Source organism: Myripristis murdjan, chromosome 15, assembly GCF_902150065.1.
Source record: "Myripristis murdjan chromosome 15, fMyrMur1.1, whole genome shotgun sequence".
Classification (NCBI taxonomy): Eukaryota; Metazoa; Chordata; class Actinopteri; order Holocentriformes; family Holocentridae; genus Myripristis; species Myripristis murdjan.
In genome coordinates this window covers 17922711-17947816 of record NC_043994.1, presented here as the reverse complement: position 1 = coordinate 17947816, position 25106 = coordinate 17922711, and the positions used below count along the sequence as shown (strand labels likewise).

The following is a 25106-nucleotide window of genomic DNA, read 5'->3' as shown; positions in this document are numbered from 1 at the left end:
TTCCAAAACATTCAAAATGGAAAATCATAGACTGACTGACATAGACAAGTTTCACATGTCTAAGACTTGCAGGGGCTTTGATTGTACCGTGTTTGTATTTTATGTACCAATTTTGAGTACTAGCCTGAACAATAATAATAATAACAACAACAATATTAATAATAATTAGCATCTGGGTAATATGTTTATCATATCAAATTTGTGATATGAGACAAGTTATCCTCCGGGATTTTGAATATTGTAATATTGCTATATGGTACAAGTGCTGTCTTTTCCTAGTCTGTATCGCCCAGCCCTAATAATAATGGTAAGAATCGAGTGCTTTGCTATGGTAACCTAAATAGACAAAATCATTAAAAAATATGATAAAGATAAAGGAATAGGCAATAATATTTGGGCAGCTGAGTAAATAAGCTCAGTGGTGGTACTTGTGAATAGAGTAGAGAAAAATAGTCCCCCTTGAGAAGCTCTTTGATCCCTGTTGATACCTTCTGCTGTTCCTCAAACAGCCACACTATTGGGGATCTTGTCAGGGGACATGTTGTAGTAGGGCAGCTTCTTCCCCTCGTTCCTCCTCTTGATGATGCTGGTTATCTCTCTCAGCCGCTTCCTGAACTTCTCCATGGCCTCCTTCACTGGTTTCTCTATAAAGTGCTCATCAGGGTACATGCCCAGGTACAGCTAAGGGTGAAGGAAACCACATGTACAATAAGGGGAAAGCTTTGGATATATGAGTGTCTTTTATATAAAACAACAACAAAAAAAAAAAAATTATGTATTGTATGGCTGGTCCTTTTGAACACCTGGTCTGCATTTGGATGCGTGTATGTTTGTGTGTGTGTTTGGACACGAAGTGCCCCCTCTGTACCTCGTTCTCCTGGTACTGGCTGAGGGCCCAGACGGCCCCCAGGTGCCAGCTGGAGCGCCCACGGTCAGGGAGGCTCTCGATGATCAGCTGCACATCTGCCAGACCTTTCCGCGTGGGAGGGGGCCTCCGCATGGTTGATGGAGCATTGGGGATCCAGGAGCACCAGTCATACTGGAACACACACAAAGAAATGAGTGCTGAGCTCATGTGTGCCAGTGAGCACACACACACACACACACACACACACATTCTGTTTCCTGAAATGAACAGCCTTTCTGACAGTCATATCGGTGGAAAATTCAGCTAATCTAAAAGAATTCATTCATCCCTGCGGGGCTGACATGTTAGCAATTGGCTTTAATAAAAATGTTGAATGACAAGGTCTCTTTTGTCTTTAACCCACCTGTCCAAAGTTGACAGCTGCATGCTGGGCTGAGGCAGTGAAGATGACGACAGTCAGGTACTCTATGAGCTCCTCGCGTGATTTCAAAGACTTGGGGAACTCTGTGCAAACCGCATGGGCAGATGAAACTGACAAAGTGAGCTTTCATCTTTGCAGAGAACTGATTTCTCTTTTGCAAGGCTAAAAGCTGTGTAAGGCATCCTTGCACAATGCACATAGACAGGTAATGGTGAAATGCAGGAAGCCTATTTTAACATTGCGCTCAGTCAGAGTGACACCATCCAGTGACTGTGACTTCCTGTCTTCAGCCTCACACCATCCATCTGCTATGACTGAGCAGATTTGAACCTGCTGTGCCACCTTACATACATCTGCTCCTGTCCTCACTGTGCTATCCAAATGTAATGAAATACTGGAGGTGAGTGAACATTCCTTGAAAGAAGAATCTATACATGGTGGTTTGACCGTGGCACTGTCATTCTGATGATTTATAGAATGCTGCAATACTTCTAGGTATTTTAACAGGGTTTCTGTAATGTTTACCCACCGCAGTGATCGAAGTCCTGCATACCGAAGCTGCACGCATCTTTGACAAAGCCCTGGATCTCTGCATCTCCCTGTACCCTCTCATCACTGCTGTAGTAGATGTGCACCACATCAGACACAAAACTATAAGAGAAAAAACACAGAAAGATGCCACTTACATAAAGGGATGTCTGTGTATGGTTATATGGTTGGGTGGAATTGGCCCTTCACACCTCTCTGTACTCAGTATATACACACTTAAAGAGTACTCTGTACCTCTTGGTAGCCTCCCACACCATGTAGCCATCATCTCTGTAGAAGTAGGTGGGCAGCTCCTCCTTGTTGTCCACACCACGGGCCTTAATGGCATCAGGGAAGCACAGAGATCTGAAGTTCAGATTCATCATGGCCTTCTGAACCAGCTGGACATGACCGCCGCCTCCCGTTGCATTGGCCTGAGGGACAAGATACAAGATAACGTTGCACCATAATAACGCACTCACTCATTATCCATGTAGCTAATGAGACCTTTATTTGGTGGGGAACGAGACATCAGGGTCAGTAATGTCAGAGTAGATGTCTCAGCGCTGCGCTGTTTCAAAGGCAACTGGCGTTTTATTAATCAGCTTGTCTGATTTCTTGCATGTAACCTGAGCCGTTAGTTAATAATAAGTGTGCCTCGAGGAAGGTATGCACAGAGTTTGAAATATGACCAATACTTTGTCCTTCCCTGTGGGGTGAAGTTAATGTGTTAGACGTTAAACTGCCTGCTCCAGACCTTTCCTATTAACACTCCTACGGCGGTAAGAAGTGCAATTTGACAGGATAGCAAAGATAAAGATGGCAAAGACTTCAGAGGATGTGTCTGACAAGGTTGCAAATCCCATCAAAGAAGAGGAATTTGGGACTTCCTCAGCCTTTATTTTATCCCTTTTCCTTTTGTGTTAGACAGATAGTAGAGTGAATACAGCTTTTCCCCTTTTGCTTGTTGGTAAAGATGATGGTCAGCTAGGCTATAATCCCACCCTTTAATATCTCATCTCCTGTCAATATGGACAAAAGAGTCTCAAAATTTCATAGTCAACACATATCTTAACCTTGAATCAAATACTTTATTGAACCTCAAACTATGTAAAGCCCCCTTCTTGTGGAACGACTGGATTAGCAAAGGAGCAGCATATGAGGAAGATAATCTGACATCCCTCAATAGACTTGTAAAAGGCCACAGTCTTTCCATAAGTAACTGCTGTCGGTAGTGACAAGGAGAAGAGATATTGGTGTGCACCTCAAGCTCCAGTATAAACAATTACAACACTTCTTATGTAACATTATGGATGCACCCCCACAGCAGTCAAATGTACCATCTATCATAATAAATATTCTTAGCATGGGCCATGAGGTCTCACATCACTATCCAATCAGCTTTCATCAATTAATCAAAATGTCAGATGAAGTAAAGGCTTCCTGGTAGAGAGATCTTTATATTTTAATCACTGGAAGAATGGATTCATATTTCCATTAACAGCACAAAAATGTCAAGGGAAATTAAAATCAGATTCTTCTAATTAAAGATTTTAAACTGCTATTATTTGACACCATCGGAGCGGTATTATGTGTGGGGCTGCAGAGTGCAAAGGGGGGCTTCTTTTTTCCTGTGGTATGAAGGGCAGGATGGAAAAAATACATATTTAAATAAGGCAGATGCATAATGTATGGAGGTGAGTGGTGCGCATGAAGGTCACTGTGCGTGCTCTATATGAATATCGAAGAGAATATCCCTCTGGCGGCTTTTCTCTAATTTTGCTTATCTTAATTGATGTGCTCCTCTCCTCCTCCGTTTCCCCCCTCCGCACATGTTCTTCACTGAAAGTACGAACATCGCAAAGTTACTGCAGTCAGCTGGTCCACCTTAAATGTCGGCCGTCAGTCCACCTTAAATGAGCAGGCAGGCAGCAGCTGCTCAAGAAGTAATTTGAAGTATTTATTTGAGTTGCTTTGTTTTTCTTATTTGTGTGCACTGGGTGTCTGTATGTGGCTTGGAGGGTTGGCTGATTGTTTTGACGTAATGGGTCAGATTCTCCCTGGACTGCCAGTCCACGCCACGAGGGTTTGGTCATTGTGTAATTGTTCCTTTTCTTGTGCTTTCCTTGCAGTGCTTTTTTTTTTTTTTAAATTTATTTTATTTCTGCAAGTTTTTAAGAAGGAAGCAGGTTGTAAGCCTGTTCCTGCTCAAGCTGGGGTCTGATACTCCGAGTAACCACTCCCTCTTTTGCACGGTTGTGTTGTGTTCGCACCTTGCACTTTATCTTTCGTTTGCATGTTTGTGTGTGTGTGTGATATCACCACTCATTTGCATTTATCCAGAGTGAGTCTTCCCCTAACTCTTTTCCCCAGCTTGGTTTTACTTTACCCAGCGCCCCTTTGTATTCTTGGGCTGCAGCGCCTTCTGATATTGTTTTACATGATTTTTATTGTCGTCAGCATTAATGTTGCCATAGCTTGCTTTCTAGTAATGTTATTGTTTAGGTTTTCTTAGTAGATTAACCTTGGAAACCTTGTCTCTACTGTTCCTTCATGTTGTACGGCTTAAATCTCATCCCCTGGTCACATTTCAGAAGCTTCAATACACACTGCGAGCCAGAGATAATATAGCCTGCATGATTTTAATGAGTACATGTGTGCATTGGCACTATAAGAAACATGAGTGGGTTAACCCTGCTTTGATTACTGTTTTTAAGATTCTGCGCATTCCACTCAACCCCCTCCTTCCCACTCTTATTTTTCTCTCCTTCAATCTCCCTCATTAATATTCAACAAAAACAATCTATTTGATCACCCTCCTCACTTTCTCTCTCTCTCTCTCTCTCTCTCTCTCTCTCTCTCTCTCTCTCTCTCTCTCTCTCTCTCTCTCTCTCATGGTGCTATCTATACTCTGTATCTGCGTTGGCCTTTTGGACTTTGACACAAACTCACCTTGTCGAAGATGCCACACTCACAGATGAGCTGCTCTCTGGCCTTGGTGTTGATAGCGATGGTGAAACGAACGTGTGGGATAAGCAGCTGAGGGAAGGCACAGCAATCAATCACTCATGAATCACCCATCATGAATCAGAGCTCATTAGTCTGTCCATCCATCCTTTCATCTGTCTGCCCATCACACAATGTCATAACTTCAAAAAGAAATGCTTGGCCAAAAGGGCACATGGTAACTTTCTCAACAGATTCACATGTCAAGTCTTTGACCAGGTATCTCATCACAGAAGACGTCATTAACTTTTCAGGCTGTCCAGTCAAAAGGGGGCGTGGCACTGGGCGAGGTATATCACAAAAAGTAACCCAACAGATTAGGGTACCGCCACAGAATTTTGACACAAGGTTTGTCCTGGACTAAGAAACAACATACTAACTTCTCATTCTGACTGGGACTCGCCCACTTCACCCCAGGTCACGCCCTCTTTCATTTTTTTGCAATTTCTCCAAAGGGGCCTTATTGAGTGTCCTCTGATTTGACATGTAGGTGCCAACTAGCTTGTTGACCATGGGTGGGGGACAGCATGTTTACTTGTTTGTTATTTGGAGTAAACCACAATTCAAGTCAGTGATTTGATCTCATACTAATTCTATCAATTAAATAAACATGAAATAATGCAAGACAATTCATTTTCTTCTGTTACTTACTCTGAAAAAAACGTAACTGACAAAAGAAATCCCAATTCACAGAACACAGTTAACATTTTAGATTTTTTTTTTTTTTAAATCATGAGAGAATCGATTCAAAGCATGTCATATCGATTCAAGCCTAAATCAGAGCGATTTATTATATTTCTTTTAGCAGATTGATGCAGTTGAATGGGGTAGAGTTTATAATCGATGCACTGATGGAATGATTACACCTCCATTACCTTATACACAGGGTGGACCGCAGGAAGCTGCCTGAACATGGCAATACCAAAGACCTCGGTCATCAGATGCGTCCTGAGCAGATGTGTGACCGTCTGGTGGACCTGGAAGTCGGCCGAGCGGACCCAGATTTTAGCCAGGAGCCAGTCATACTGACCATCAGTGGGCAAGAAGATGGGGTTGTCCTCCCCTGGAGTCTGGCCCAGCTGAAAGAGAAATGATGAGGAAGAGAGGGAGGTGAAGAATCAAAACGAGGATGTGCCGGAGCAGGATGAGGAGAGAGATGTGAACAGTGAGATGTCTGTTCAATTTATTTTATCTGAGGGTTGGTGTGGCACACACCTGCTGCAGCTCAACACTCCCACCGTACCTGTATGGCCATAGGCAGGATCTTGTTCTGAGCGTTCTTGTAGAGAAGACAGATCGGAGCCGCCAGGTACTGCAGGGTGCACGGGTCCGTACAGTTAGGACAGATGCCATCTAAAACCTCGTAGTCTGTTATGTAGATGTTACCTGCCTGGAGGGAGAACACATGAGACCCTGAGAGTCTGTGTGCAGATGTGTGTTTGTGTGGGATCATCCACATGTATCTTTTCCTTTAAAGGCAACTGGTAGTTGTGTGAGTGACAGAAAATACTGTTCTTCCTAATTACTCCATAGAATTCAATGGGAGAATTCATCAAGAGAGAGACGGCACACGACAAATGGCTTTTTAACCAATCTCAAGAAAATAACTGCTGTGCATCTTTTCCTGTGTGACGGCTAAAAATACCCCCACAGAGGAGATGGGGAGAATCGGGCAGGGCGAAAGAAAGAGACAAATTACAAAGATTGTTATCTGCACCTCTATTTCCTGCTCCAGAGTCATCTCTCTCTCCAGGCAGACAGCAACCATCTCGTGAGTGACAGGGAACTTGTCTGGAAGTTTGGTGCATTTCCGGATCACGACTGGGTTGCAGCCGTTCAGAAACTGGTAACCAAACATGAAGTCCTCCCTCCAGTGCTGCATCACATACTCTGGACAGAAAAGAATAGAATAAAAAAATGCCAGTATTATTATAGGATATGCTATAACAGGGTAATATCATACAATACACTGCAATACTAATAATAATATTACCTGAAATTGTGTTTTTGATTCTCACAAAGATCGTCTCAAAATCACCAAAGTCACTCCAGGAGGACTGGAACATGTGCATGAACTGGTTCACAAACAGGTTCTCTATTCTGGGGGTAAAGCATGTTGTTGACATCATCATCACCATCATCACCATCATCATCATCATCACCATAATTATAATCAGCAGCAGCACAGCCACATTCAGAACAACCACATTCAGATCAACCACAAGGTCAGCATATCTCAAATCTGATGTAGTCTAGTGTAATTATAATAACAGTATGATGATTCAATCATCCATACTAGCACTAAAGAGCTAAATTAATTTTGTAAAATACAGTAAACAGTGGTATAGAGTTGTGGTACTACCCGAGGCCATAAGAGCAATAAATGCAAATTTAGCTGTAAAGGTCAAGCCATGACTCTTCACCCACTCCCAACCACTTCTCAAGCTCCTGATCAGAATTTAATATTGTTATGCATTATTTGCTTCAGCTGTTTATAATTTTTATAGTCTCTTTTTTTCCCACAACTACAGAGCAGCCATGCATAATGAAGCAGCTTGAGACAGCGGCTGCACTCTGGCATTCTGTCTTGCTCCTTTATTAATGTGCAGCTCACAGGCTATCACCAGGTACAGATGCAAATGTCCCTGCTGATAATGACACAATGACACCACTGTATTCCACATAGTCCTCAGTGCAGCAAATAGAAATGTTTCATTCACGGACTTCAGGACCCGAATGTGGCACCATGACAGCTTTACCTAAAAATTCACACCGTCAAGCCTCATGTTGCACACTCAGAGGCATCGACCACCAAATGCCTAATCACACCAAAGGCGGCAGAGTGTTAAAGTGAGCACATACGCCTTACTGTAGTTCAGTACGAAGTCCACTCCTTTCTCACTGTCAAACTGGATGTCCCGAGGCAAATCCTTGTGTCTGTTAGCGTCTATGCTCATAGGGAAGCCTGGTTGCCATTCTTTCCATCTAAAAAGGACAGCAACGTCAGTATCACGGCTGCCATGCTCAACATCCCAATGAAACTCACAAAACTGTGGCTGCAACCTGTAGCCTGACATGTGTGCAACATTTTCACCTATTCTACGTGTAATTAATTTGTGAATATGTGGGAGATAGTGCTTAAAAGCGTGCAAAGTGATTGAGTGGACAGGAATCTTGCCTGTAAGTTTTTCGTCTCGTTTCCAGCTCTTTCTGCCTGTGCTGCTTGGCCAGTCTGGTCTTATCATCCTGAGGCAGACGTGCTATAACAGGCACAAATGTTAGACAAAGAGATTACTGGGATTTGTTTGTTTGTGGGGATTTTGTTGTAAATCCTGGCTGTAGGCTAACTCTTCTCTTTTTTTGTGACAGCAGACCTTAAAGGAGAAAACATTTAGATTGATAAATACAATGTACAATAGATTCATTTTGGCCAATGCAAAGATAGAGACTGACAGTGAGTCGGGCAAACAAATGGATGCGTCGATGACTACCTTGTCCATCTCGGAGCACCACCTCCTTGTCATCCACCAGCCAGCGGAAGCAGGGGAACTCTAGGTGGTCTCCACTCGGGCTCTTGACTGTGATGTATCTGCAGTACCAGTCATCATGCACCCAGTACTTCTTCTTCTCAATCTTCACCAACACAATATCACCCAGGTTCTCCCCCACATTCACTTCATATGAGTCCACCTGCAGTCGGCCAGGGGACCAGAGAGTACATATTGTAAAAATGAAATTTCAGGTTCCTGGTTATATTGCCAGTTTTGTATCCAGTTGCCGCACTGCTATAAATCTAGTCGGGTAGGAGACATAATTCCAGCCAGAGGAGATCAAAACAAACAGAACAAAGCTGGGGGAGCTCAAGGCTGGGAAGGTAAGATGTGAGTTTTACGTTCCATGCCATATACTGTATAGGTGCTTGATCTCATCTCATTTCTTGCAATAGACAGGATTCAATTGTTTCTAAGGCTGCACTATGAAGAAAGTGCCACCATTACTTCAATATATACAGCTGAATTTACATCTGCATTAAGCACAGGGAATCCAGTGCATTTTGTAATTTATTTATTTATGCAAACTGTGTTGAATGAATTCTTGTCATTTGGAACAAAGAACAAAAAAACAAATAATTTTATCATCATATATATATATATATATATATATATATAATGACTATGTTTGACGCCCACTTTTATTGTTTACTTTTCTAACTACAAGTGACAGACGGGAATCTCTAACCTACATTTTTTTAATTCAAAAAAAAATTAAGTTTCACAATCAAAACTGCTGTATGCTCATAAAGTGGTAGAAAATATATTTTGTTCTTCACAGCAAAATTACAGGAGATCCCAAATGAAAAGAGAAGGTAAAAGAAAAGAATTTTAAAGCAAAGAGAGAGAGATAATATATTCAGCATGAATCCACATGTGGATTACTTTCATTCCAGGAAATAATTTTGTAAAGCTACAATTTTTTTTTCAAAGGTGAAGAAGGTTTCTTTATTTCAGACTGGAAACTATTCAAGGTAATATTGAATTACTTCTCTTCAGCTGCAGACCTGTTTCTCCTGTTTTTTGAGCAGTTTACAACCTCAATACACCTCATGCTTTTGTCTGCAGTTGTTTGTGCTGGTCCTTCACTTTCCCACACGGTAGAACTGCAGTATATCTAAAGACAGAGGCACATCTTTGCCATCAGTGCTATACTAAATAACATAATAACTTACCGCCCCCCTCTCAAAGTCATTGTACAGAGGTTTGTCCAGCAGTGTTCTCTCGCTGCATTGCTCTGTGCCCACCAGGGTTATATAGATGTAGTCGTCTGTCCCGGCGAACCACTGGTTGCCTGTGGCGACAGTCACCGTGTAAGAAGGCATGGCACTCACACAGCAGTGGAGATGTCCAAACACTATCAAGAGAAAGAAGAAATCTGCAGCAAAGTAATTGCACGATAACCCCAAAGATGAACCAGAAAAAAGTTTCCCCTTTTTGCTCAAGCATGAAGATGCACTTGGGCCTCTCTCTCTCTGGTTATTTCCCTCTCTGCTGCACACTTCTCACTTTCCTAATCTCTCCACCTCTTTCATCAACCCTCTTTTGTGCCACACGGTGAAAATGTGTAATCAAGCAGAGGAGGGAGGCACAGGAGGCCAATAAACTCTCAGTGCTGCTCAGAGATATGGGAGTAGTCTCCACCTCCTCACTATTATTTATCATTGTTACACTTTGAAAATGTCCTATATCTAGACTTCCTATCACTATTTATTTCCAAAGCACAGCCAGACTTGTGGGCAAGGGATGAAGTGTCTTATTCTTGTGAACTGATATTAATACGCATTCTTTGTTCTGCAAACAATAAGAGTGAGTTTCTTTGCAAGCAGAGTCTTGATAAAAGCATAATGGAATGTATTCCAGTATTTTTGACTGGCATGGAAAAGAAAGAACATCTGAGGGGGTGGACTGCATTATAGTGGCTCCTACCTACATTGAAGCGAGGAATATATTCACAGAGTACCTGGAAAATAAAATGCACCATATTTACCAGTCAAATCAGGAGGTGACATCAAACAACAGCAGGTAGTGTACTCTGGTATCAGCAAAATAAATGCAAATGCAAGGTAGAGTCCCACTGTTGTTGTACTGGCCAGAGTTGGAATTAAGTCAACAGTGTGTGAGTAATTCGATGTGGGAAATAGATAGCTTGTTGTGTTTGATGAGCTTGGTATCAAAACAAGATATATTCCATCTGAAAAGAAAAAATAGTCTCTTTAAAGAAATTATAGTCTCTAACTCAAGTTATTGGTTGACAAAATGGTAATATTTATAGACTACTGACATATTAAATAATGACTGGCGGAGGGAATTATTGATCTAATATTTGTTGTCTGTTAAGATGACTCCACATTTGTCAGCAACTTCCCCATCTTGCCCAGTCAGACAGAGAGTTTACTGAGATGCAGTGCCAACGTAACAGTATGTGGCAGGAACACACACACGTTTACATTCACTGACAGATGAGAGAGATAAGGTCCGGCACAGATTCAGACAAGAAGATGACATTTAATGTAATTCATGTTCAGATGTTGCTTATAAAAAGCATGGCAGGCAAAATTCGAAACGTACAGAGGGAAATTTGATCAGTAGTTCTCCTAACTACATTATGCTTTCCCTTTGACCCACAACCAAGATCCCCCTGCTGATTAAGCACTACCGCTCTTTGTTACATATATTTACATCGTATATAAATATCTGAGCATCCCAGGTCTTACGCGATTACCAGTTACAGTTCTAGAAGGACTGACAGCAGAATTTGTGGAACAAAAAAAAAAAGGTAAACATAAATAGCAGGGAAGGAAGTTCACTTGATTGGATGAAATTAAAGGATTAAAGAATGAATGTCAGCTACATGACAGGCATTGATGTGAAATGTACAATCAGGAGAAACAGTGTTGGTAAACATTGTCCCATGGGACAGAAGCGAGACTTGGCACTATACATGACTTGTTTCAGTGAGGAAAAAAAAAAACGTTATATGGCTAAAACCTAGATTTTATTATAGTCTGCAGCTATACTCTGAAACCCCAGCAGGTAAGCACAGTTGAATATTGCAATTCTCTCATCTTTGACAATCACACATCTGACAATCAGTGTTACAGAGAAGGGCCTTATTTACCCGCACCTTTCAGGAAAGAAGATGATTTGGGAAAATTATATGTTTGGTGTTTTTTTTCCCCAATCAGTCAGGCAGTAGGGTCTTTTGGCGAAGAGGGAAGGCTATTAGACAACACACTCTAAAGAAAAATAAATCACTACCAAACACTGATATATTCTGAAATTCCAGAACATTTTTGTGAATGTTCATGCATTTTACCACGTTCTGCAGGCCTACAATCCAATAAATTTATTTCAGTTCAGTCAGTCAAAAAGGAAAGGCCTATAATTATGTTTTTATATCCCAATTTTTGTTTTCTCATCATATGCTCAACTTTGGGTTTAGAAAGCTCTGGCTCTTACAAAGTTGTACTGCACTGGTGGACAGGAGAATTATTCAAGTATGGAGAAACTGAGTGCTGACTAAACCTCTTTACATTCTCCTCTTCCACTGCAGTACGCAGGTTTCTGCAGTCTTCAGTAGTTTGTGGTGTATGTCAAAATTCTGAGGCATTTCCCTTCTGCAATTTCCTCTGCTTCATGTACAAAGCTCTAAAGGTTGACCAGATGGTATCTACTAAACAGATGAGGAAATTGTAAGTAAACATAATAATTACTCTAATGAGGTAAGTAAGCAAAAGCAGAAGAAGGCAGGAGGTTGAACATAGGAGGACCTCAGAGAACATTTAAGAAGGCCCACACTAGCATCAGTGGTAGTCCAAATACCTATTGTGGGCTTAAGAATGACACTTATTGAATTACACTTTCCCCTTAGTCAGAGATTAATGTCTAGGCATTATGTCTAGGAAGCAACACATTTAACCAACCAACTGTTCCAGGGAGGCTTTTCAGTGACCAGCTGTTAAAGACTGTGGGTGAACTGGGTTAAAACACTGCATATATTAAACTCAACGACTGATCACTTCCTTTTACCTAAAAGAGTTGGAAAAAAAAAAAAAAAAAACAACAACAACAGAAAACAAAACATGTTGAGGATCATTCAGGTTAATTGTTATTTAAATGAAATCTGTATACTGTATGCTGGAGTTAATCTCTGATGGTGAATGATACCATTCATATTAAATGCTGCCACCCAGTGGCAACAGACAGCTATGACAATAAATAAAAAGAAAACTAAGCAGCAGTTTGCAAGTGCACATTTTTCCTGAATGCTTTCCAAACTTATCCCACAAAACTACAAAATTTATAGCATCTCAGTGTTAGCACTGCTTTAAGTTTCAGTGAGAAAAAGAAATTTTCTCCATCACAGCAGTTTAGCATTAGTTTAGCAATAGAGCTATAGACCATAACACCTGAGCACATATTAGCTAATGTGTATGAGCAGTGTGTTCACTTTTTACTCTGATGATACTGTTCCTCTCCTACAGCATAGCTCACATTTCCCTTACTTCTCAAATTCTGCCCAATTCAGCATGATCAGTCAAAACGTTTCAGCAACCAAAACATCTCTTGTAACTGCTTCAGTCATGGTTTGGCAATAAAGTGGCAAATTAGCTCAAGCTGAAATTGCCACTCAGGCCACTGCATAATTAAGAAGACCTATAAAAGCAGAGAAATCTGCACACTGATATAAGACTGGCGTCAAGGACAAAGGCAATGAAATGATGCACAAATGTGTCTATAAGGCATTGGACCCCCAAAACTGTGCCACAACTAAAGACACACTAAACCCTGAATAGACAAAAATACAGCAAATCACTGGACTTATTTTAAGTTTGCAGCAGCTTTTCAACTACAACCTAAGAGGCTATGAAGCACATCTATAAAACCTGTCTCTGCAACAAGAAAATATAATCTATGGTGAAAATGTATGACATGTAGAATTGAACATTTCAGACATCTTGTTAAAACAAATACATATTTCTGAGTCCTCCTCTACCTAGGGAAACAGACACCAAATTTGTGTTTGACAGTGTCCAGTTTAAAATCACTTAGGCCAGGTAAGGTAAGGACACAGAAGAGACTGATGGATACATGGTGTTCAGTATGTTTGTTATGTGACTGAAGGAACATGCATACAATAAATGAGTTGTTGTGGTGGATCCAGCAGCATCATCTGGGAGTATACCACCGCGTCAAGCCACTGAACCAAGCCAGACCAAGGGTGCCGCCGCCTGCTGTATCCATGGAGATAGTTGTCAAGGAGTTGTACAAATCCAAGCCATGTGTTGAATGGTTGAGAAAATCATCTCTAAGAGGCGGGAAGTCACAAAGGAGCAGGAGCTAAGAGGGCATGGATTAGGCCAGAGCTGGATGAGCCTTTGCCACGGGCAGAGCGCCTTCCTGTCTACTGTCCAGTTTCCTCTTGTACTTCCTCAAACCCTCCTGGGTAAGTGTACTTTTACTAAACACAAACCAAAGGCCATGCCCAGATTGAAGATTTAGTAAGTGAACATCAGGTCACTCTATGACGGAAGCACTCATCTCAATCTCTTTAATGACTTCAAGTACACTGACCAAGATGCAGCCTTGGGGAGAAGCTAGTTGAGGTGGAGAACCTGCTTCATGAACTCATAGGTCGTAAAGGCCACAGCCTGTGAGGGGACACAGCGGATGTAGTTGAGCGACAAGCCACGGTACAGTCCTTTCTTGACCCCAAACTGACTGTACACGTACTTCAGGGTCTTGGTCAGCGTTCTGTTGAGGCACAACAAAAAGAAAAAGAACTTCAGACTTTATTGCAATGTGGAGTGACAAAGAATGAGAAAATATTACGAATGTTATAACTTTTGTTGAGTTTGTAATACTGCAACTCGAGCATTCAAAAATGCTGTAATTGTAATGGGTCAACCATGTTAGAACAAACAGCGCTATGGATGGTTTGAAACATCAACATCATTATCTTACAACATCTAACAATCATGCCACACAACTCTCTAACTGCTGGTTGCTGACCCACATCTACTGACTTGTACTAACAGGCAGAACGTACAATATTTTCCCGTTTTTACAAGACTGGGTGCAGATGAATGCTGTTTAAAACCTAAGACATTTCAGCTGTAACACTGAAATATTTTACAAGCTATAATGTGTCATATATTTGATAGCAATGTTTCATTTTGAATTTTAAGGGGAAAAAACAACAACAATTCATTAACAACATTGCGGGCTGGGTATTGTCACTGATTGGATTCCATTCCATTTCACAAGGTCACAGTTCAATTGGATTTTCAATTCTCCATAGGTTGAGTTTGAGATTGTGTTAGGGTTTTAGTTAGAAAACCAATATTACTTATTTACTGTTATTGCTTTAATTAATGCTTCACAAATGAACCAAATTAGTTAATTTGTTAAGCATTAACAAAAAAAGTGAAAAAAAGTGTTATTCCTACTGAGATTTGGCCTCCTAAACCTTCCTCTCCAAACCATATTTGGCAGGTGCTTTTATCCAAAGCGATGTACATATGAAATTTTTATACACCACAAGCAAAGATCTATTTAGGAGAGAACAACGACATCCAGTGTCATGAAGCTCTGGTTCTGGTCCAGAGGACATAGGTGCTACAAGGCAGCCACAGTTACACGGCCATGCTGTGGGAAAACACTGACTTATTATGTGAAATCAACACAGTTTCCCCTATATGTCAGGATATTTTTAAAGATCGATTCAGGGATTAAATAAATCAACATCGTATTGTTATGGTGAAAATCGATGAATTGAACCCAGCCCTAATATTAAGCACACAAAATAACTAGACTAAAATTTCCGATGGCATACTTACACATGCCTTTAGGCAAATCTGCTTTATGGGTACTAATTTTACTGAGCTGTATAGAATCATCATACCAAACATTACTGTTTAGATCAAACTCATTAACGCTTTGACTTTGAGACCAAATTAATTTGTGACAGATGATTTACAATTGTCATGAATGGCCTCTGTAAGATAATGGGCATGATGGAGAGTGTGGTGAGCATGATGATGGCTTGGCAGATAGTATCTACAAACTCACAGTTCAGACTGAGGCATGAAGACAGGCTTATGGTGCATGTATACAGAATTGTTGCTTTCCCTCGCTGTGATGACCCCTGTCCTTCCCTGCCAGGCTGTCTGCTCCGAGGCTTTACAACAGGCTGTTTATTGCGGGATCTCTCTTGATCTGAGTGTTTGGGTTTTGGTTGGCATTATGTTTACCACACATGCATCACCCACACCACTGACTATACTGACTTTTCCATATCCACAGTGTTTTCTTTACCTTATTGTATTCATTAATACATTTAGCTGTTTCTCCTGCATTAGTTGTCTGCCTCCGCTCCTTTGCTGTGGCTTGTTGAGTCGGGCTATGACACTGACGAACTCTTGTTCACAGTTTATAGTTATAAATTTCTTCTCTTGTTTGGCCTCACCTCTGACATTATTCTGCATGTCTGTGCGTGGCTTGTCGCAGCTGCTTTACCTCTCCTCCACTCTCAGAAACACCTCAGCATGGCACAGCTGGCAGTTTGCCTCACTGAGCTCACTACACTGCAGACATTTTTCCTCTTCCCAGTAAAAAATTTTACTGCACCACAGCTTGTGTGAAAAAGTATCAGGATTCAGACAGCTTCATATTAATGCCAGTAAATCCTGAAAGATAACCTGTGTATGTTTTCCCTGATGTCTCATGGTCAAAGAAATGATAGCAACACCTGCCAGGTGTTATGCGAACTCCTTTCCTTTCAGTAGAGCTAATTATCTCCCCGGCACGCTGCATTTGAAGTGTCACCAGTGTAAGTGGAAAGAGAATTTAGGTGCAAATGAGACCACAGTGTAAAAATACACAACAGGTCCAACTACTGTAATAAGTGTTGCTTTGCACATTTAAGTTGGGTTTTACTTTTTCAGCATAAAAATAAAATTCTTCAAAAATCCATTGGTGAGGAATTCCTGCACATAATGGCTAAAATTAAATAGGACCACGACCTCACCACGTACACTTAACAGCCTCACATGTAACATCCACTAGAATACACGGTATAACAGTGTTGAGAAGAGGTGACATGATGCTACTTACAGGCATTTCTCAGAGTCAGGAAGCACAGCCCCCAGCTGCATTCTTCTCCTAGCCACATCCAGAGGGTAACTAGTGAAAAGAGACACAATGATAACACCACTTTTAGTCTCCTGTAAGGCATAGTTTAATAAATGTAAGTAATAAATAACAAACCCCAGCCAACACGCCCACACAAATTAAGCAAGCAGTCCCTCACAGCAACCCAAAGTCTCTCTCTCTCTCTCTTTCTCTCTCTCTCTCTCTCTCTCTCTCTCTCTCTCTCTGCAGCGGTCCCTCACTCCACTGCACTGTCAATCTTGCTTGATCACGCAGCTCTCCTCCTCTCTCTGTCTTCTCATACTACTGGCTCGCGTTGTCACTTTCTTATCTCATTCACTGTGTAGCTTGCTTGTTTTTCTTTATGTCATTGTGGCGGTGCTCGCTCTTATTGCGGGTGAAAAAAATCCTGGCATGCATTTTTTTTTTTTCTTATGGATGAGTTTAGCCACTGCAAGTCAAGAGCTTACAGATCTGACACACAACCAACAACACTGTAAAAAATGTCAGAGCAAGGGGTTAATATAGGTTACATAGCCTTATATTTCACCACTGTTAAAAAAAAAAAAAAAAAGGACAACCAACGGCAATAATTTGGCAATATTTTAGCAATTTTTTCAATCATATCACATCCATGCAAGGTTACTTGTATACAGCTGTGGAATTGGTATCGGGAAGGAAAAAATGGTATTGGAGCATCTCTACTTACGATATGGTTTGAGCAATCGCCCCGGCAACCCCTCCACACAGCAGGTTGACGTGGGTTTTCAGAACAAGGACGTCTGGGTTGTCTGAGGATGGACGGCCGAGCAGCTCTGGGAAGTGTTTCAAGCCCAAGCTCTTCAGGGTACCAAAGGTGAAGAAGGAGAAACCTGGAGGACATGGGGGAGCATGAGAAAGAGTGTGAGACAAAGTGCAACGCAAAGAACACTGACTAAAAATGTCTAATTAACAACCTGCAGGTCTTGATCAAAGTCAACCCTCACCTGCATAAGGGGCCATGCCAATGATAGTAGGCGTCAGTCCCCGGTAGAAGCCCCGGAAGCCCCCCTCCTTCAAGAAGCAGAGCAGATTACATGAAGATGACTCAATTTAAAGACAGTTTCCAAAAGATATGCCATGACAAAGGAAGTTCATCTGACATATCGAGCATGTAGTACTCATGTTGAGAGGCTGCACGTTTGTGAAGGTGTTGAATGTTTTGCTATGGGAACAGCCCACCTTATGGTAGATGGTCTGGAAGGCGTTGCCAATGCCGGTGTAGCGGTGCTCTCCTTTCACCTGGAAGGCCAGCCTGGCTCGGACCACATCCAGGGGGTAAGTGCATATCACGGCGGTCATCCCTGAAAATAAAAACAAAAGCACAGTTAGGAAAACACAGTTTATGGTGAGAGTCACACTTGTCATTTTCAATATGAATTTCTCCTGATCATTAACATTGGATTTGCAGGTCAGACTGCAGTATGTCATCACTTCGCCTGAAAATGCTGTTATTTGTGAAAGGGATGTGATTTTTGTGCAACCGTATGTGGCACTGGTGTGACTGAATGAAATGACAAGTGCAACAATGCCCTATGATTCTGGAGGAGAAAAAACACTGCATGAGTCACTGGTGATCATCACTATTTTATGAGAACCAAATGGTAGATACACCATTCACATCAAAGTCCTCATTCTCTCATAAAGGGGTGTAGTGTGTACTAGTGTGTACTGCTATCCAGCTGGCACCAATCAATTTCTGCTTATCAGTCAGAAAGATAAACGACCTGCCATAGATCCTGCCATGAGGCGGTGGATGTGCCCAGAGATCCCAAGCTGTTTACTTAGCAGCTGTAAAAAAAAAAAAAAAAAAAAAGAGCAAATTTTATCAGCATCAGCTGAGAGGAAACAAAGGTCACAAGTTTCACCTGATCAATAAAACAATATTGCACAGCTCAAAAGATTCATTAATCTTAGCAAAGGACCTCTTATCAAACAATTCTGAATAAATATGTTTCCATAAACGCACTGCTTGGCCTGTTTTCTGAACAAACTAGGTTGTATAATTTTGCCCTTCAAAGGAGTCGCTCCACAGTAAAATATGTACCTTTTTATAATTGTCAAAGGCCATGAATTGGATGGCTCCATAGGGAAATATCCTGACCATCATAGCCCCATTGCCTTTGTACAAGCCAAGGTAGCCCTCTTTCTTTGGCACGGCTCGGAGAGTGGCAAACACTCCTGTGAGAAAGATCAGACATGTGAGTGACACGGCACAGGTGTGTGAAAACAATCACTGAATGCCTCTGTAGACTTAGCGACCCGACCATTTTACCTAGATGTTTGTAATGAGGGTTCTGGGCTTGAAGAAGAATCTTGACTCTGTCCAAAGGAGCGATGGTGGACTTGGCGCAGCATCCTGCTACACCTAAACAAGAAAAAACATGCACAGATACATTATTAGATGAATTATAGGCCATGTTCATTTACAGCTGCATATAGCTGACTCAAAGATAACTGTATTTAATTTCAAATTTATGGTGTTGACAATGTCATATTCAATAAGATAATAACATATACTCAATAATACACAGCTAACATTTGAAAGATTATTAGAAATAACATGGATCTTAATGATCTCCTTAATAATTTGCTTCAATTAGGCATCATATGTAGTCAGTGCTATCGTGCATAAAGTGTCACGGTGTCCCTTGAATTCGACTTCGGTTAGTTTATCCCGGCAATGCTGTGCAAAAACTCAGAACAAGAGAATGGCAGATTGACAGTTTGTTTAACGTGCAGATCAGGGGCCACAAACTCTTCATCTGAGCCGAGAGCCAAGAAACTAAACTTTCAAGGTGTGCCAGCCAGCATTATATAGGAAAGAAAGACCCCTGTTAATACTGTCCGTGAGTTTTTAGTGCACCTATGAAACAGTAACAAGTGCAAGACAACACCTTGATATACAAAGAAAAGCCTTTCAATCTAAATTCAGGCACTTTAGACGTGATATAGATGTAAAATTGTCAGTGATTAAAGCATCTGTACTAGAATTCAACACAGCATTATAAATAAGCAGCAGTTGATTGTGTGCCTTGACAATTTTCCAAGTCTGCATCATAAGACTAGTGACACACAGGGATTCAATATCTTGCACAAGGACACTTCAGCAGGCCTAATGGTGATCTTGGGTGCACTGGTTGACAGAAAAGTCTCTCTAACGAGGCCAGCCGGTCATCCAATGGCCAATTCGGACTTAACAGTATGAATCAATATGTAGCAGCCTACCTCCAGCCACAAAGGAGCGCAGCCAGTAGTAGTCCCTCTTGGCAGGGCTGTTCATGGGAGCAGGTGTGGAGACCGCAGCCTCCGATGCCATTCTGTGTGCTCAGGGCTGTGATGCATCCGTGGCTGCTGAAGCACAGTTTGGGAAGTGTTACTCAGCGACATATAATGTGTGTCAGTTCAACCAAAGTGCTACTGCATGCACCATCCATCCAACAACCTTGCATACATCTCTCAAAGCAAACTTGACTTGTTTTGTTTTGACATGTGTTGCTTCAATGATGCCAAGCGGAAACTGACAGCCACAGCTAGCAGGTAACTTAACTCAGATTACTGTGGCGTTAAAGGCCGGTGAATGAAAAACTCACAAAATGATGAGAGCTGCTGTGGGCTGTGGAAGGTCAGATGGATGTTGGTGGATTTGTTTCTTTTCCTTGAGTTGCCTCCCTCTTTCGTTTCCTGCTTCCTCAAAGGAAACACGGCTCTCCCCGCACGTAACGTTACCATGGACACCAGGTGGGGAGCTCGTCCGTCACTCTCTCAATGTGGCACGACATGATTATTATCGATGATAGGGGAAAAAAACAGCGGTGACTAAATCGTGATTAATCTTAGCGGCCACTTGCGTGCTTGTCGTGCCCTTCGTCCGCCGACGCAGTGGTCCGACGGCGACGGCTTGTGGTGAAAAACTGTCGCGTGAAGTTGACGCAGAATGACGTTCCTCTCCGGTGGGAGGGAGGGGGCTGATCATTTGTTTTGCAATATCATTTCATTGCCAATTATTATGGGCGTGTGTATCAGCTCAGACAGTTCCCTTAGTAATGAACACAGCAGCGGAAAATTATAACACGAGACAGTCTTATTTATCCCAACTCGCAATTAAATACAGTGTAATCAATATGTTCCCTCTTTATAATTAACCCTCCTGCTAGTTTTGGGCTTAATTTCACCCCTCTAAATACATGATTAACATCATTTTTTGCTTCATATCTCATGACTTCTCCTAATTTAATGTGGTCACGTGGGCGAACATGAAAGCAACATGATGGATGATGTGTTTTCAGTGTACACATTTTGCAACTGTTTCTTTGGGGTCAATTTTATCCCATGCTTTTTTTCTTTCTTTCTTTCTTTTTTTTTTTTAAAGCTGTATAGGACATATAAGATATATCAGCATTTTACACACATTTGTTTTATCTGTTTTGGATGACACCATAATGTGCCATTTATAAACTTTTTTTAAAAAATCCTCTGCATTAGGGCTCTCACCAAACATATAAACACCTAGTAGTAGTACCAGAACCAGTCCAGTTCACATGACATTTGATAGGTCAAAACATGATTCCCACAAGAAAATAATGTGGAAATGAGTAGGAGAGATATTTAGGTAGTCAACAAGACACATAAAATATCTGACACATAAACTTGGGTGACTTTTTTTTATTATTATTATTATTATTATTATTAAAATAATTTTCCGGTGGTTTAAATGGCTGGGGTCAAATTGAGCACGGTTGATAAAAAAAAAAATATTAGTAAATCTGTAGGTAACAGGAGGTTAATTACGTTGATTTATCAATGGGTCCTTGGCTATAACGCTACCCTGGTCAGGTTAATTGACCACCTTCATATGAATCTACATGCCGGGGAGAAACCAACACGAGGCACACGGCAGGAGAAAGTCCGCTCCGGGTTTTCTGCACCGCCCTCCCCTCCAGAGCCGACGACGAGTTGGCCGGAGACCGTAGGCTGCGTCTGGTGGAGGGAGAGTGGGGCTGCCCTGAATGGATTGACATAAGAGGGATTTACATTTTAACGGGTATCGTAACGCCGTAAGACTAGTTACATGTGCACGTTGTATAATAGCTATTCCGCTCGACATATACATTTTGGTGCTCCAGTCGCGTCCATGTGTCATCGTGGCGAAAAGGATTGAACTTGCCAGCAATCTATGTTTGCCGAGGAGGGAAACCAATACAAGGTCTCGCTGTCTCGCTGGAGCGGAGTATTATTAGCAGTTCAGACAGTGCAACTGTCTCTCTGGTATGTAAAGTATTTGAGCTGCCGTTTAAAGCAAACGTGTAAATAAAACTGCACCCCCAAAAAAACAACAACGACACGCTCAAAAGTAACGCTTCCATACATGACGGGGTTTGTTGTGGGACGCCGCTCTAAACGACAGCGGTCAAGTGCAAAAATAATAATAAACAGCGACGCTTGAAGGTTTTTTTTTTTTTTTTTTTTTTTTTTTCTACACGGTTATAACCCCTCTTCCGCCAGTCAGACAGAAAGGCGAAAACAGGATCCGACCTCGCAGCCAAAACCCACTTCTCAATCTGCTTGTTCTTTAAACTGTTAACCCGTGTCAGACACGTCGGGCGCAGCAAGAAAATTACTGCTTTCATGATCTCTTTATTCCAGAATAGCCTTGTCAAAAGTTGCGTTGCGATTTCCTGACTGGCTTGAGCCCTTCAGCACTTGCTAGTATTGTGTTGAGTGTGCGAGTAGATTTTTCAGGCGGGGCATAGGCTACGTGACATTGGTAAAAGTGACATTGGCCAAAGAAAAGACAGAATAATATGAGAGAGACCCTTATATTCACAGGCATTGTCATACTCAGTTTTCCAGCTGTCTAGTTTTAATTTGAATTGCCTTATGACCGGATGTGTTCTTGTGATTGTAGCATATGCAAACTGTTTGTCATTATTTATTTTTATTTTATTTATTTTAAAATATTCAAAGATGCTGATGTTATTGTAGATTTGGATTTTTATCCCTGTATATTCTCTTTTTAGGTCTTTCACTGCTGTTGCACGATGGCAAAATAACCTACAGCATCATCTACAGTCTTGAGAGAAAACTAAAAAAAAAAAGAAAAGAAGATTAGGGGGGAAAAAAGTAAAAGTTGAGCGCTACGAAATAGATAAACCTTCACCTGGCTCCCATGCTGGCTGCCAGACATCCTCCCTCCCACACCCTCAGCCATGCCTGCTTCTTCCAAACCCCCTAAGAGACAGACATCCTCTCAGAAAAAGAATGGCCACAAAGTGATCACCACCAAGAGGCAAACCTGCAACTCAAGTAAATCCAGAGGACGAGCCACTGAGAGGCTCCAGAAGACGCCAGTAGAGCCCAAAAGGTTTGCAGCCAGAGCCCGGACACAATCAGGCCGAAGTCCCCGAGGAAGAGGGGTCAGTGGGGCTGCTGGTCACGGACCTGGGAGGTCCCCTGGTAGGGTTAACCATGCTCCAAATGTAACAGGATCTGCAAGGCTTAGACGGCTGAGTAATCCGACTGACCACTGTGGCGAGTTAGAAGACCCCCTAGGGTGTAGGAAGTCCCGACGGGGCACACGGGTGTCTGTTACTCCCTGCCAGCCTCTGAAGCCTTGCAGAGGCGGGAGAAGCAGCAGCAGGGGGACCGCAGGGAGGGGAGCAGTATTGCATCAAGAGCACACAAGCAAGCAGCCTTCAAACACAGAGAGTGGTGATTCGACCCCTAAGAAGGATATAGAGAAATTGGATACCCCTAATAGTGAAGAAATTCCCCCTGTCTCCCCGAAAACTGATTTTGATGTCCCTCTGAATATCCCAGATGAGGTTGTGGGAGTCAACAAAGGCAATGAGGGCAGCCCTCTTAAAGCAGATTCACCACCTTGTAATGGCACACTGGAAGACTGTGTGCAATACAGTTGTGACAATGTCATTACTGAGCAAGACGAGCAGACTGTCAGCCAAGCCAGCCGAGATGACCTAAGTTATGTAATTGGACGTCCCGTGTGTGATGACATTGATAGACAGCAAAAATTCAGCAATGATGAAAGTAAGGACAGCACTTCTGAGCTCACCGAGAAAACAAGTATCAGCCCACAGGCGAAGCAAGATGGCAACAAGGAACACGGCAGTTCTCCAAACCAAGGAAATAAGCTTGATGATCCTGCTAGTGATGGTAAGCAAGACGTGTTTATTGCCCACCAAGACGAAAGTGTCACGTTGGACCTGGATCTTGAGAGAAAACAGGAGATAAATGAAGAGGGAAAAGAAAGTTTAGAGGCAGAGAAAGAAGTTGAGAGACCAGATGAGACAGTGGAAGAGACTAAAGAGAGTGTCGAGAAGCTTGATATTCTTGAGCGAGACAGCGAAAAAGAAGACAAGGATGGTGCTTTCATCAGTCCGGCTGACTGCCACCCTAGCACTCCAATCTCTCAATCTTCAGATCCAGCACACTCCAGTGATGGTCTGACAGCACAGCCAGAATCACCTGTCAAGGTGTCACCTGTCTCCAACACAGCTACCTCAGATCCCACCAAAGCCTCTTCCCTCTTAGAGTTATGTGGACTAGAGGTTCAGAAAGACATGCAACCTACCACTCAAGGTGCTAAACTGCAATCCCCAGTGTCCTCTGCTGTCCCAGAGACAGCCCCGATGTCACAGACTGATCTGACGACAAGAAATACGCTGGTTATTACGTGCAGTGAATCCCTCAAGGCCCTGTGCTCAAGCCAGAGGGAACCAGAGCAACCCCAAAGCTGGCAGACCCCTCCCCTTCAGAGGGATAGGCAAGCAGGCGTACCAGCAGAGGCGCAGACCAAAGACAGTGTATCCAATCAAGAGCCATCCAAGCACCACAGCAGGGAGGACACTGCCTCACTGTCATCGTCACCAATCCCCCAGTCGAGCACAGATGTCCTCCCAGCTGTGTGTCAGCCAAATTTAGCCGAAGACAGCGTTGTGGTAGTAGTACCAGAGCAGGGCTCAGTGCCAAAGACCTCCACTCCCTCCCTGGATGGTAGCTTGTCTTTATCCTGCAGCTCAGAGAGCACTCGCTCCTCTTTGTCTTTTGACACCGAATCTGAGGCAGGGTACGGAGACCCCAGCCCCCCTATTCTGCCAGGATCCTGGGGTCCAGAAGGGGCCTGTTTGCCCTCCTGGACGTCACGGAAACCACAGAGGAAGGAGAGGAAGAAACGGAGCAGGTGTGGGACATGTGAACCCTGCCTGAGGAAGATCAGCTGTGGCCAGTGCAGCTGCTGCCTCAACCGCAGGACTGGCCACCAGATCTGTAAGCTGAGAAAATGTGTGGAGCTGAAGAAAAGAAGATCCTCATCTCTCGTCTCTCTCCCTGCTGCACAGGTGAGGCTTAGATCACAGTTTGTGCATGACAAGATTGAATTTAATTAATAGCAACTCATTTCAAAAGCTGTTTATTGCCGCCTGGTCCTCAATGAAGTGTGAAGTGAGTGTGAATTTACTGGAGCTTCTTTTTTTTAAGATTTACAAACGCCTAAGGCAGCCAAGGAAACTGCTCGCTTTTT

At 42.4% G+C, this 25106-nt stretch overlaps 3 protein-coding genes across 4 annotated transcripts in view; 1 reads left to right on the top strand and 2 right to left on the bottom strand.

Annotated features, from left to right (window-relative positions):
- Nucleotides 1-497: 497 nt before the first annotated feature.
- alox5a (arachidonate 5-lipoxygenase a) lies at nt 498-9882 on the bottom strand. The gene is made up of 14 exons (XM_030071419.1): nt 9550-9882; nt 8315-8513; nt 8002-8083; nt 7686-7808; nt 6817-6923; nt 6541-6713; nt 6067-6213; nt 5699-5902; nt 4770-4856; nt 2073-2251; nt 1819-1940; nt 1272-1372; nt 869-1039; nt 498-681 (listed from the first exon to the last, which is right to left on the bottom strand). The coding sequence occupies exons 1-14, from the start codon at nt 9697-9699 to the stop codon at nt 502-504; spliced, it is 2025 nt and encodes a 674-aa protein (XP_029927279.1). The 5' UTR covers nt 9700-9882; the 3' UTR covers nt 498-501.
- A 976-nt stretch (nt 9883-10858) lies between these two features.
- slc25a16 (solute carrier family 25 member 16) lies at nt 10859-20459 on the bottom strand. Of its 2 annotated transcripts, none has more exons than XM_030071420.1 (10): nt 20161-20459; nt 19796-19921; nt 18843-18935; nt 18615-18748; nt 18295-18358; nt 17750-17871; nt 17515-17581; nt 17238-17400; nt 16493-16561; nt 10859-14131 (listed from the first exon to the last, which is right to left on the bottom strand). In XM_030071420.1, exons 2-10 carry the CDS (start codon nt 19884-19886, stop codon nt 13975-13977), a joined length of 960 nt encoding a protein of 319 aa, XP_029927280.1. In that variant the 5' UTR covers nt 19887-19921; nt 20161-20459; the 3' UTR covers nt 10859-13974. The 2 variants fall into 2 exon arrangements, with proteins under 2 accessions (XP_029927280.1, XP_029927281.1); XM_030071421.1 differs by having other exon boundaries at nt 19796-19918.
- Nucleotides 20460-21522: 1063 nt separating this feature from the next.
- The window catches only part of tet1 (tet methylcytosine dioxygenase 1), a 29852-nt gene continuing 26268 nt past the window's right edge, over nt 21523-25106 (top strand). The window contains exons 1-2 of the mRNA XM_030071418.1: nt 21523-21835; nt 22588-24924. Coding sequence (XP_029927278.1) covers nt 22777-24924 — 2148 coding nt within the window. The 5' untranslated portion in view covers nt 21523-21835; nt 22588-22776. The remainder of the gene's footprint in view (nt 21836-22587; nt 24925-25106) is intronic.

Excerpts from the sequence above, each read along its gene's own strand:
- slc25a16 (XM_030071420.1), bottom strand. The coding sequence starts at position 19,886 with ATGGCATCGGAGGCTGCGGTCTCCACACCTGCTCCCATGAACAGCCCT. Across the intron at positions 18,749-18,842 it reads CCCTCATTACAAACATCTAG|GAGTGTTTGCCACTCTCCGA; the intron begins GTAAAATGGTCG and ends TCTTTCTCACAG. Across the intron at positions 18,359-18,614 it reads CCTTTGACAATTATAAAAAG|CTGCTAAGTAAACAGCTTGG; the intron begins GTACATATTTTA and ends TTTTTTTTACAG.
- alox5a (XM_030071419.1), bottom strand. The coding sequence starts at position 9,699 with ATGCCTTCTTACACGGTGACTGTCGCCACAGGCAACCAGTGGTTCGCC. Across the intron at positions 7,809-8,001 it reads ACGAGACGAAAAACTTACAG|ATGGAAAGAATGGCAACCAG; the intron begins GCAAGATTCCTG and ends TGTCCTTTTTAG. Across the intron at positions 1,040-1,271 it reads CAGCTGTCAACTTTGGACAG|TATGACTGGTGCTCCTGGAT; the intron begins GTGGGTTAAAGA and ends TGTGTGTTCCAG.